Raw genomic sequence first — 13,509 nt, forward strand, 5'->3', positions numbered from 1 at the left:
CTGAGCCTCTGGGACGGAGTGCTGAGCCTCTGGGACGGAGTGCTGAGCCTCTGGGACGGAGTGCTGAGCCTCTGGGACACACCGCTGAGCCTCTGGGCAGCTCTGGAGAACCCAAATCAGTTCATGGGGGGGCGCGACCAGGAGGAGACCAAACGCTCCACTCTGCCATCGGGGACTGGCTCCTGTCACTCATTTCCAAAGGGCACAGGAGAACCAGAGAGAGGTACAGGACAGGTGGCAGAGGGACTGGACACAGGCTAAGAAATGGCTCTTTCATGTAAAAGGCAATTCTGGGGAGATATGAAAGTTTTATAATCACAGATTGCATTGAAGACAAATGGGATCAGCTCATCACTGTTCCCAATTAAGCTGAAAGCCCCCGGGCAGCACAGACCTTACTGACAGCAAGTTCAACTCTTCCTCCTGCTCCCTTGTCACCTTCCCAACAGCAACAGGTGTCAATACTATTGCCACCACTCAGGATGAAGCACCAGCGCATTCCAAAAGCCATGGGACAAATCCACCCTTATGTTCTAGAGACTGACAGAGAACGCCGTGCACAGCAACACACGCACATCTGAGCAAGAGCCCGCACAGCACCGCGCTGCCGCGGGTCCGGAAAGCGCGGGCTGAGCCGCCGCACCTCGGGCTTTGTACGGGAAAACCGTGGGTAAGTGCCCTCTAGGAAAAGGAAATAGTAGGAGTGAGAGTAGATTAAAAGCTCCCTATGTGAACGTGCCGCAGAAAGGACTGATACCAAACCAGAAAGCTGTGGAGGAGAAAGGAAAAGTAATTATTCCAGAACTGAAGAAAATGTCTTAAAGTGAGAGGCACTAAATAGCCCCAATGTTTTCATTTCTTAAAAATCTGTATGGGAAGTGGTTTTATTAACATGTCTAAGTAACTTAATTTTGGAGGCAGAATACTGGGTGCTCAAAATCCCTATTCTAGAAAAGCTCAGCAACCGTGACCAAAAAAAAACAGTAGACAGAAATTGAGGCCAGACATTTAAATTAACATTAACTGAGCAGCGAAAGGGCAACAACACCCAGTGAAATTATTTTTGTTGGAATAAACTGTCAAAGGACATTTGCTACGTTCTCATGAGCTTCAAGCAAGCAAAGCATCCTTTGAAAAGTTAGGCTTGATGAAACACAAGCTACGCAGCGAAGCAGCCTGGCTGCAGGACTGTGGTGAGACAGCAGGAGCAGCAGGCTGGGACACTGCTGGCCGAGGAGCCAGCAGCGGCTGGGTGCAAACCCCGCGGCTGCGGTGTCGCGGTGCTGACAGCGTCCACCGGCTGGTGACACTGAACCCGGCACTGAGCGCCGGACGTGGAGAGAACGGAACCCTCTCCTCCAGCAGCGCTCCGCAGAGCCACAAACATCCCGGCCAGGCTAAAGCCTGGAGTAAGCGCCGGCAAGCAACCGGCAACGCTCTACAGCCTGCGCCAAAAGAGCTTTTGTAGTAGCACAGCTTCTGACTGCCACAGAGCTGCAGTGACCCACACAAGTGAGAAGACAGCACCATACCAATAATTTGTCACATAGCAGTGAATTAAACTGTTTAGGGAAGTACAACTGCTTTGCTATTGCCGTGCTTGCTTGCAAGGACATACTATTTCTGGTGCTTGACAGCATGTAGGCTTTCCAACAGGAGCAGTTAATAAGGAGTAAGCCAACCGAACTGTGAAGCTGGAAGGAAGATGCTTTTTGCAGCAGGTGGCTCTCTGGGCCCCTCAGTGACACAGGGACATGAAGCGGCTGGTTCACAGCTCTGTCTGGGTTATGTACCTTGGACTTTCATTCCAAGTTTATGTTCTGCAGGAAACACTAGAATAAAAGGAACGTGCTAAAAATTCAGACTTAAGATTCACAGGGTATTTTCAGTGACTGTTTATTATTCAATACAAGGCTATTATACCCTATGGGAAAGACAAGAAGACCAAGTTGTTTGAACACAGTACTGTCCATGTAGCAAGTGTCCAATGTTATGCTATTTTCATGCATTTATCCTTATGTAGCAGTTTTCCATAGCAATATCTATTGTGCTTCTCCTTTCTAACAGCAAGTTTGTGTAACAGCTGGCAGCAGCAGCAACGCACAGCCCGGGCACGCACCGCGGCGCTGGAGACCGCCCGCCCATCCACACCTGCCTCTGTACGCACCGGCACCTCTGCCGCGCACCAGGCGGCTTTGCGCTTCGCATTTAAGCGGGAGAGAAACTCTCACAAATGTAAGACATCTTCCAGACACGTTATAAGAAAGTCAAAACACAGTTCAGTGGTGAGTGCTACCAGAGGCTCAGGTGGAACCACCACCCATAGATACCTTTTCTTACCACAACCCACACCCTCAGCTCTGGATCATTTAGAAACACTACGGCATGCTGAGTACTCTCGACTTCCCCACGATAAGGCTGGGAGGAGCATGGAAGTGTGCAAAGCATTTGATACAGCGCAGGTGGAGGCGATGCAGAACAAAAATGGCAGGAGCAGGAGGGAAGCAATTTTGAGAAGCCCACACAAGACAAGCAGATAGGAAACAGTGGGGCTGTTCTCCACATCAGTAGCAAAATACTCTTCCTCTTAATTCCATAAATATTGCTGAATACTGTGGCACAATGGAAGTTCCTCAGGAGAGCTTCACTGCGCAGCACAGCATCTCCAAACGTGCATTATAGAGAACAGAGGGTTAGAAGCTTACCAGAACATGCTTAGTCGTGTGTCTTGATCAGACAAGTGTGTGGTGGAGCACGAGCAGATGTAGAGTAGATGTGCAGTATGAGCAGATGCACAGCTGAACACCTGACACTCAGCAGCAACCGCTGCATGAGACCTGAACACTTGTTCTAGGTCCGTGGAACTCCCCTGGTGCCCCCTCTAACCGGGGCGCCTGCCTGTCCCGCACCGCGGGCACACGCACCACACCTCATCCCGGCGCTGCAAAGTGACCGGTGGGGTAAGGAAAACAGGACAGCACTACTGCAGCTTCAGAGAGGAAAGCAATGCAGGGCTGTGCTATATAAATGACATCCAAAGCCAACGAGATTCATTAGTGTGCTGAACAGTCTCCAGAGGGAAGTGGAGATGAAATGGCCAAAGCACTGGTGATTCCATTCGAGCAGACCAGGGAAGAACACGAGCAGCATTGCCTGTCCCTACGGTCAGCTTCCAAACTTGAATAATAAAGGAACCAGACAAACAAAGATAAGATCTCAGACAGATCAAGTTTTACCATCCCTGAAGGTAACGAGGATTTACCAGAGTACTTCAAATAACAATAGCTGAGCTTTGTTACCCCTCCTTTCCCCAAAGAAGGGATTATAGGAGTACTTTGATGTGGGAGTGGGCACAGTCCTTCAGCTTGGGCTGCCAGCACCCCTCTGCAAGAGTGTAACGAGCATCACCCAGAGATCCTGCGCTGAAACCACTGAGAGAAAAGTAAATTGGAGTAAACCTAACAGAAAAACATTAAAATGTTGTATTCAACACTGCCTCACTTCACCTTGAAGACAACTGCTGCTTTACAGAGCGTTATTTGACAGCAGCGGCTTTCAAAGGAAAAATTGAGTGAAATCAATGTTTCATACCACCCGCTGTGCGAGAGCAGAAGCTGGATGGGAAGAGCCCAGACATCGCACCCGGCTCCCGCGCCCAGAGCGCTCCGGGGCTGTGGCCCGTGTCCCACCGCGCTGGGACGGGACGGGACATGTCGCGGCCGCACGACACCCGGCAGACGGAGGGGCCTCGCTGCGACCGGCCTCGCAGCCGGAGGAGCTGCCTCCGAGCACCGCGGAGCAGCGGAGCAGACATTCGGGTGCACACGAAGCACCAGGGGCCAGACCCGCCAGCGACCGCTTCTTGAAACCCAGCGGACCGAGAACTTGGGGGCGCGCGGTACCGGAACGGCGTGGGCGGGAACCCGGTTATTCCCCGTAAATCCCCGCTGACCTATTTCTGGTGTATACATGTTGATCATAATTAAATGCATTAAGCTCCTTAACCTCCCGAGAAACAACCCTGACCCCGCCGGCCCCGCCGCAGCTGCCGGAGCGCCGGGGGTCCCGGGGAACGGGGGGGTCCCGAGGAGAGGGGGGTCCTGAGGAAAGGAAGGGGGGGGCGGTGCTCGGCGCGGCTCCCCCATTCCCGCATCCCGCTGGCGGCGCTCAGGACGGTGCCGGTGCCGCCGCTGCTCCCGGTGCCGCCCGCCCTACCTGCGCCCAGCGAGAGCCCGGCCAGCAGCGGCAGGGCCGCCCGCCACATGGCCACCCCGGCCGGCTCCGGCTCCTGCTCCGCCGCCGCCGCGCTCGGGCAGCTGCCGCTCCGCTGCGCTCCGCCCGCCGCAGCTATAGCGGGGCGGGGAGGGGCGGGCGCGGCCCCGCCCGGGACCCCGCGGCGGGGAGGGCAGCGCCGGTTCTGCCCCCGCGGCCTCGGGGACGGGCGGGGGCGGCGAAGGGCGCGGGGGCTCCGGCGCTGCGGCGGCTCCTCCCGCTGTCCCCGCGGGTCCCGCGCCCCGAGCGGGCCGGAGCCGCGCGGTGACACGGGGACGCGGCGGGACCCCAGGCGGAGCCCAGCCGACGGGGCTTCCCGGCCACATGCAGCCTGCGGCACCGTAAACTGCAAACGCACAGAAAACGGGGCCTCAACCTGGCTCACCCCATCTCCTTGCAGCACCTCAGAAGCTCTCTCATACACTAGAAACCACCATGACATTGTTTAAAGCCATTGTGTCACTATAAGCCCGAAGTACTTACAGGTATCATCATACAAATCAACTAAATTTAAATCAAGATACAATAAAGTCTATTCTAAAACTGCTTGTTAGAGGACCAGACCATGTAGTCTAACTTGTCTTCAGGAAGGCATTGCACGATTCATTTCTCTGTATTTGTTTTAAAGTAAAGATACTAGAAAGATCCCCATTTCCCACACATTGTTAGATGCATCTCTAGATTTTTATCGCTGTCACGTAATAGTTCATTATTATTATTATTATGACATACCTATTAAGCCCCAGACAGTAATTCCTAGCAGTGATCTTTTTCCATTTTTTTGAATACAGAAGTTAGTGACATTTGTCAAATCAGCTTTTTCAGCCTACCTTGTTCTGCCTGATATTTCCACATGTGCTGGCAGAGGTTCCATAATTGTACTAAAATCCTGAAAAAAAAATCACCTTCTGTTGATTTTATTAATGTAGTTTTCTTTATGTATTTATTCAGGGTTACAGCACTGGCCCTATTCACAAGGTCTTCACAAGCTTCTAATCCCAGGGTTGTCTCCATTGTAGGAATCACAGAATCATTTTGGTTGGAAAAGACCCTCAGGATCACTAAGTCCAACTGTTACCCACCCCTGGCACTGCCCCATGTCCTGAGAACCTCCTGTCCGTCTGTCCAGCCCTCCAGGGATGGTGACTCCAGCACTGCCCTGGGCAGCCTGTTCCAATGCCCCACAGCCCTTTGGGGAAGAAATTGTTCCCACATCCAACCTCAACCTCCCCTGGCGCAACTTGAGGCCGTTTCCTCTGCTCCTGGCGCTTGTTCCTGGGGAGCAGAGCCCGACCCCCCTGGCTCCAAGCTCCTTTCAGGCAGTTCAGAGATCAGAAGGTCTCCCCTCAGCTCCTGTTCTCCAGCTGAACCCCCCAGGTCCCTCAGCCGCTCCATCACACTTGTGCTCCAGCCCCTCACCAGCTCCGGTCCCCTCTCTCCACTCGCTCCAGCACCTCAAGGGTTTTATTGGCGTGAGGTGCCAAAACTGCCCCAGGATTGGTGGTTTGTCCTCCCCAGGTCCCAGCACAGGGACGGTCACTGCCCTGGCCCTGCTGGCCACCCCAGTGCTGGGACCAGCCAGGATGCTGTGGCCTCTTGGCCACCTGGGCACCCGCTGGCTCATGTTCAGCCGCTGGCACCAACACCCCCAGGGCCTTTTCCAGCCGCTGTTCCCCAGCTGCAGCGTTCATGGGGTTGTTGTGACCCCAGTGCAGGCCCCGGCGTTGGCCTTGCTGAACCTCCCTGACCTGCTGCTTCCGCACACCGTGAGAGCTCGCGCTGCTCCCAATGCCTTTTCCAAGGCAACTACGGTTAGGGAGCTTCAGCAAGGTCCGGGGATTTGGGAATTCCATGCATTCCAATGCTTTGCTGCTAACATTAGAAAATTAATTTAGGGCTCAGTTCAATTAAGAGTCTGACGCTGTGGAACGGCGACCCAAACAACCCAAATGAAAACTCACCTACAGTAAACGCTCGCGGACCTGCCGCTGCTCCCGCTCTGTCCCTCGGGCTCAGACAGCACGGTGGGGCTGTGCGGCTGCCCTGGGATCCGAGCCCCGCGGCCCCTTCGGACCCTGCTGGGGAAAAGTCATTGTTTCAAACCACCCCCGTCCCGCGCAGGTTACAGCCCCAGCACGGGCTGCACCCTGGGGACCAACCCGCAGCTCGGGGGGCAAACCCAGCCTGGCTGCTGTTCGTCCCACTGTTGTGGGTTTGGTCTGTCAATTTTAGTGTGTGTTTATCCAAACTGATGTGCTCAAATGAATATTACTCAGTCTCCATGTTTCTGCATTACTCTTTCATGAGCAAAAATCATTTGACGAGATGCTTTTAAAAAGAAAATGAATTAAGCTATACCAAGATACGAATACAGCAAAGATGAAATCCAAGTAGTCTAGGATTAAGTAGCCATTAAATAAGACAAAAAAAACCCCGAACCAAAGCAAAGCAAAGCAAAGCAAACCAAAGCTGCTCTTCTACAACTTTTTTTTTCTTTAGTTGTCATCCAAATATATCCAGAGAAGGTATTCAGGACTCCCACATCACCCATCGCCAGTTAAACACAATGGGAATTACGTCATCTATTTACAATTAAGTCCAACATGTTGACTATTTCATAGCAAGTACAAAAGGTATATGTAATATCCTACTGCAATATAACACAGCAGCATGTTCTATAACTTACCGTTTTATAAGTAATGGAGAGTGTTTAGAAAATACTTGCCAAGATCCATTAAAGATGCAGGTTGGGGTGTCAAAGCAGTGAAATGCGGCTGCGGCAGCAGCTGCTCCTGCTGCGCGTCGCCAGCCCCGGTGACGCGGAGGGGACGGTCCCGTGAGCCCGGGACACCCGTGGGGCCGCGGAACCTCACCGGCACGCAGCCAGCGCGCGGCCTCCCGGCGGCACGGGGCGGACACACCGCTTGGCAAACCCACCTCCTCTTGCTCTCCAAGACTTGCAAACAATCCACTTCATTTGCTCAGTGCTGCTAGAAAGTGTAAATACATCTCACGCAACTATTGCATCTGCTTTTTTGTTTGAAGGAAGACATAGCTCATGAATTACGTAATTAAAGCAGTTAAGGTTATTCTTCAAGTGTATGGAACACATTTGCTCACCTTTTGCAGAAGCGATGGAGAGCACAGCGTCTCCTGTGCTCCTCAAGAGCAGAGCAGCACGTGCACATTCCCGTCCACCTGAGCAGCAGGGCCCTGGCCGGAGGAGGGCAGCGCTAATTACCAGCTCCAATTAGCGCTGCGCCGCTGTCCCGCCCCGCGGCTGGCGGCCCCGGCGCTCGCCCGGTGGCTCCTCCGCAGCGCCGCGCACGCCGCAAGGGCCGCGCTCCGCGGCCTCAGCAACGCCCGCACCAAACTCCATTTGTCCTCCTTAGTTTGTCCTTAGCGTACCATGGCTTTTATTCAGTAAAATTTGTGAATGTTAATGGTTTTTAGTTTGATTTCCAGAAAGACAAAGACCTTGCGCCGAAGTCAGTGGGAGCTCAGGTTATAAATAGCTGCAAACACTTCTCTCCCATGTACCAACCACAACAAATCAGATACATTAGGAGTGGGCAAAGTTCTATCAGAGGTTTGGTGTCGTTAACCCTCGGCTCCCGCCGCACAGACACGGGGCGGCTGCTGACTCCCCCAGGCAGACCAGGCAGAGCCTCCGTTCGCACCCAGGGGTTCAGGAGGAGGTCGGTGTGCAGTTCTCTGGTCCTGCCCCCAGCTCCCCACTGTAACAGCTTTGAGCTGCACCTGCATTATTCCTTGAACAATACAGATACTGAGGTTTTTTCAAGCATTACTTTGTTCTATCTCCTGGCTTTCAGGTTGGGTTTTGGGTTTTTTTAGCATCTCCGTTCCTTCTTGCATCCACCATCGTTATTGCATTTTTTCTTGAGAATCCATAATGTATAAACATTTAAATGACTAAACTCTCCCACAATAAGTTTGCCGTTTTAATTACTTATTGCAGCAACCCGAATCCCTTCCTTTCCCACCATCCCTAATAACACGTGCATGAGTTTACTTGTTGAGAGCAAGAAGCATCTCGTAGTTAAACAGATCTAGTCCAAGAACTGCTACCTACAATTAATATGGTAGATAGAAAAGTCTCATCAAATCTCTACTACTTCCAAAAAATGAGGGCTGCTCTATAATCCATTGTCGAGGAAACATGTATATGAAGAGCACCTTAGAAACTCATGAAGAATAAAGATTTTAATGGATTTGTTATTATAATATATAAATTATTTGCAACCAGTCTCTTGTTATTGCATCTTAGTCACAGAGATGGGCTGAAGTCGCTCGTTACTGCAGAGCTTTGGTGTGTCACTCGCTGCCCAGTGCTGCGTGACGTCTTTATAAACCTGAGTGAAACCCCTGAGAGTAACTTCATTTCTTGTTCGGAGCAGGTCTGACCACGAACGTCGGCTGAGAGGACGCACGAAGGTGACACGGTTGTTTCCCAAGGGCCGGTGAAGCAGGGGGCTGCACGGCTGGTCACCGGTCAGGAGCTGCGTGACCACGGCTCGGCCGCCGACCCAGCGCTCGGCTCCAGAGCCAGAACCCTCCTGCCCGCCGAGTCCCGGTGCAGGTGCGGCCGAGGGCTCCCGAGGTTTGCTCGCGGTTTGGGGCGGTGTCAGTGACGTCCTATCTGGTGCCAGGCTTCAAACCCTCGTACGCAATATTCCCTGGGTGTTCGGGCTGCAGGGAACCTCCAGATTCATACCCTTGTACTCCTGCTGTGTGAAGACAGTGACTCACGTGGAAATCCCATGGCATCGTTTGTACCCAGCAAGGGACATCACAGCAGTGCAGGCTCTGTCCCATCAGCACAGGCTCTGACCCACCGGCACGGGCTCTGGCCCACGGGTACGGGCTCTGGCCCACCGGCACGGGCTCTGGCCCACGGGTACGGGCTCTGGCCCACGGGTACGGGCTCTGGCCCACGGGTACGGGCTCTGGCCCACCGGCACAGGCTCTGTCCCACGGGTACGGGCTCTGTCCCACGGGTGCGGGCTCTGTCCCACGGGTACGGGCTCTGGCCCACCGGCACGGGCTCTGGCCCACGGGTGCGGGCTCTGGCCCACCGGCACGGGCTCTGTCCCACGGGTACGGGCTCTGGCCCACGGGTGCGGGCTCTGGCCCACGGGTACGGGCTCTGTCCCACCGGCACGGGCTCTGTCCCACGGGTACGGGCTCTGGCCCACCGGCACGGGCTCTGGCCCACGGGTACGGGCTCTGGCCCACGGGTACGGGCTCTGGCCCACCGGCACGGGCTCTGGCCCACCGGCACGGGCTCTGGCCCACGGGTACGGGCTCTGTCCCACGGGTACGGGCTCTGGCCCACGGGTACGGGCTCTGTCCCACTGGCACGGGCTCTGGCCCACGGGTACGGGCTCTGTCCCACCGGCACGGGCTCTGGCCCACGGCAGCAGCGCTGACGGCGGGCGATGCTGCAGCGAGACGGCCCGAGCGCAGCAGAGCAGCGGGAAAGCAGTCGAGGTCAGCGCAGCGGTTCTGACTGTGCGTCCGGCCCTGACCAGCGCCACCCGTCCCACAGCTCCTCATGGAGCCCAGGACGCGGCTCCTGAGCAGCACAAAGCTGATGAGTTGCCCCTCACCTCCTCCAAGCTTCTGCTTCCTGGGACAGTTCTCATCTCAGGTTATTTTTTACCCCCGGCAATTTTCTATCCTCAGTTCAACATAACTTTTTTAGGGTGAGGAGATTCATAGTAAATTATCTCTCACCTGAATATACTCCATTTCAGAACATTTTATCTTCACATGGTGACGAGACCCGGACAGGCAGATTTGCACCAGGAGCAGCACACAAGTGCATGATAACCAAAACCGAAATGACTTTGAAAAGGAAGAAACCCTACTTAGTAAAAATGGAACTATTGGGTCTGCAATCAATATAAAACAAAACAACAACACCACCACAAAGCCACAAAGCACAACCCAGCAAAGCCACCACAGCAGAGGCAAAGCCCGGGCCCCGTGTGAGCCGAGCGCTCGGCCAAGGAAACTGCTCGCTGGAAACTGGGGTTCCTCGTTCGCCACAACACCGCCTGGTTCCAGCGTAACACCTGTGACAGCAGTGCCGCGAGCCCTGCGCGAGAGGCGATTGATGACTTCTAACACACTGCTGACAAATTGCATCAAAAAACCTATTAAAACTACAGACAGATTTTTTTTTTTTGAGGGCAAAGAATCAGATCATTTATTTTTCTGTTGTTTGATTGATGATAGAATACTGATGATGCATTAAGGCAAGAAAGTCTCAGTGAAATATATCCTTGAAATCGAGTTCCACTAAAGCGGACAGCAAGAAGTCCCCCCAAATCGGAGAATGTACCCATGTGAACGCGGCACCAGCAGCGCGAACGAGCAGGAGCACGGGCTGCGTCCGCCCAGCGCCCACCGAGAGCTCACGCCGAAGGTCGTGCGCTGGAATCAGCGCTGCAGGCACCTGCACAACAAGCTGCTGTGCGCCTGTTTGGGACCTCCGCTCATATCTGCCACAAACTTCAACGCTTCATCGCACAAATCGAACCATACTGCTGAGAATATGGATATTGGCAGTATGAACATCTGACAAGGGTTTCCATTTCCTCCCTCGTTTATATTGGTATTTATGAAAGTAGCACAGCAGAACACTGATCATTGCTCTGCCATCCCCACCAGCTCAGACGCTCCACCCAGCTTTTCCACCCATCCTAGGGCAACGCTGCCGGTGTTATCTGTTTTAAACAAGACCCCCTTCGCACTGTTTAATACTGATAGCGCTGCGTGTCTTCAAAACACACTTGAGACCTTTTGTTTCCATCTAGGCCATTAAAAACTGATTGTCTGGGCACTTCATATGCTATTATATTCTGTACTATAGGATGCCTGCAAAATCTGAGAGAGTGCATTTTGAATTGTCTGTTGGGTCTTAACCCTCAACTTCAACACTTTTCATTAAATAATCGTCATTAGAGCTACCATTGATACAGAATTACAAGCCGCTTACATTTCAAAATGTTTCTGAAACTGAGTTTGACAAACAGGAAACAAACCGCCCCCCACTACCAAACCCGTGCACAGTGTTTCGACCCTTCTGCCCAGTGTTCTCAGCATGGGCTCGTCTGCAGCCCCCGGCGCGGCCCGGGGAGCACCCAGCACTGCCATGTGGGCAGAGCCCAGCGCTGCAGGCACAGCCCGGCGGTGGGGGGCCCAGCCCGGCAATGGGGGCCCAGCCCGGCCATGGGGGGCCCAGCCCAGCGATGGGGGGCCCAGCCCGGCCATGGGGGGCCCAGCCCGGCCATGGGGGGCCCAGCCCAGCGATGGGGGCCCAGCCCGGCCATGGGGGGCCCAGCCCGGCCATGGGGGGCCCAGCCCGGCCATGGGGGGCCCAGCCCGGCCATGGGGACCCAGCCCGGCCATGGGGAGCCCAGCCCGGCCATGGGGGGCCCAGCCCGGCCATGGGGGCCCAGCCCGGCCATGGGGGGCCCAGCCCGGCCATGGGGACCCAGCCCGGCCATGGGGGCCCAGCCCGGCCATGGGGGGGCCCAGCCCGGCCATGGGGGGCCAGCCCGGCCATGGGGGGCCCAGCCCGGCCATGGGGGGCCCAGCCCGGCCATGGGGCCGCAGCACCTGCACTCACACACCTCACATGGCTCATGCTCTGAACTTTGGCCTTCTCTTGTTTTTGCAGGATTACCCACATTGCTTAACTCTACAGCCACGAATCCGGTGAACTGCTTGAGATGCGATAAGAGCAGAAGAGACCACAACATGCATTTAAACTGAATTTCTGTGATTTAAGAGCAGGATGCTCTCTGGTTGTGCCTCCCAGCACAGACATGAGCACAGCTCCAGCCATCCGCCAGCGCTGGCCTCTCGCCCCGTGCCTCAGCGCCGTCAGGCCTTTGTCACACCAAACGCCAGTGACACAAAACAACCACCAAAGGGATGGAGGAAAATAGAACCCCCGTGTGCTGAGGCTGTTGTGAGGCCAGTGTGCTCCCAGGTTGGATGTTCGCATGGCACAGTTCATCGTAGGACAGAAATAGCGCATCCTGGGGACTTAAGAGGCTTTGGAAATGGTAACACCATAAAGACATTTGCCAACTGGAAGTACTTCTAGGGTTGGCTGCAAAACAAGAATTTTGTTTTGTAATTTGTCTTCCTCCGCATCAGGACAAAACTAAGACCTATTGAGACTTTGTGCAAGCAAAACAAACCGAAAGGCACAGCCAGCGGAACGGCCGGCAGGTCGGTTCCTACCGCTCACCCGGGTCCTCCACGGCCCGGGAACCGCGTTCCCAGAACCGTTTTACAATTCTCTAGTGTCGCCACCATAACGCCGCTCGCTACAGCTCTGACTTCTATTACACAGTAGCCCATACATCTATTGGTAAGTTCATATTAATCCGAGTGGGTGACTCTTCAATGAAGAGAGTAATGCTAAAGGTTTGGGCACAGTAACGAACACACGGAGTTGCTGAAACTGCTGCGGGCATGTGAACGTTGTTATCTCAGGGGTTCGGGGTGTCGGCGGAATCCCCAGCAGCTGCTCTGGGAAACGCGGGCAGCGTTTGGCGGGAAGGAGCTGTTGGTGCTCACCGACGGTGGGTCGGTGCTCAGACCCACCTCACATCACCTGCGAACCACCTGCCTCGTCACTGGCGCAGTTTGCAAAGGCGAGGAACCCGGTACAGAGCCGCAGCACGCTCTGGAACCCGCGGCACGCTCTGGAACCCGCGGCACGCTCTGGAACCCGCAGGCAGGCCAGGGCCGCGGGAGCACCGAGCCCCGCTTGGGGCTTCCCCTCCATCGGGGGGCCCGGTCCCCGCGGGACACAGCCTGGGGACACAGCCTGGGGACACACAGCCCGGGACACACAGCCGGGGACACACACACAGCCCGGGGACACACACACAGCCCGGGGACACACACACAGCCCGGGGACACACACACAGCCCGGGGACACACACACAGCCCCATCGGCGCAGCCACGGGTGTGAGGGAGAACGTTTGGTCAAGGACAAGCAGAGACAATGACGGGACGTGCAGTACGAGGTCCTGGGGAGGCCCAGCGCCGCAGGTCCTGCCCGCGCTGCCAGGGCCGCAGCCCCGGCTCACACACGGCGCCGGGACAAACGCCACCACGCACCGAGCGACACACAATGGCTGTGGTGAAAAGGGGGACACCTTTTCTTTTTAAAGAGCGCAACAGCACCA

At 55.1% G+C, this 13,509-nt stretch overlaps 1 protein-coding gene across 1 annotated transcript in view; it reads right to left on the minus strand.

Annotated features, from left to right (window-relative positions):
- ACVR1C (activin A receptor type 1C) overlaps window positions 1-4,295 on the minus strand; it is a 29,191-nt gene extending 24,896 nt beyond the window's left edge. Inside the window, exon 1 of the mRNA XM_082054888.1 lies at window positions 4,216-4,295. Coding sequence (XP_081911014.1) covers window positions 4,216-4,264 — 49 coding nt within the window. The 5' untranslated portion in view covers window positions 4,265-4,295. The remainder of the gene's footprint in view (window positions 1-4,215) is intronic.
- Between the last annotated feature and the right edge of the window lie 9,214 nt (window positions 4,296-13,509).

This window comes from Streptopelia decaocto (genome assembly GCF_964273445.1).
Source record: "Streptopelia decaocto genome assembly, chromosome: 6".
In the NCBI taxonomy this organism is placed as follows: domain Eukaryota; kingdom Metazoa; phylum Chordata; class Aves; order Columbiformes; family Columbidae; genus Streptopelia; species Streptopelia decaocto.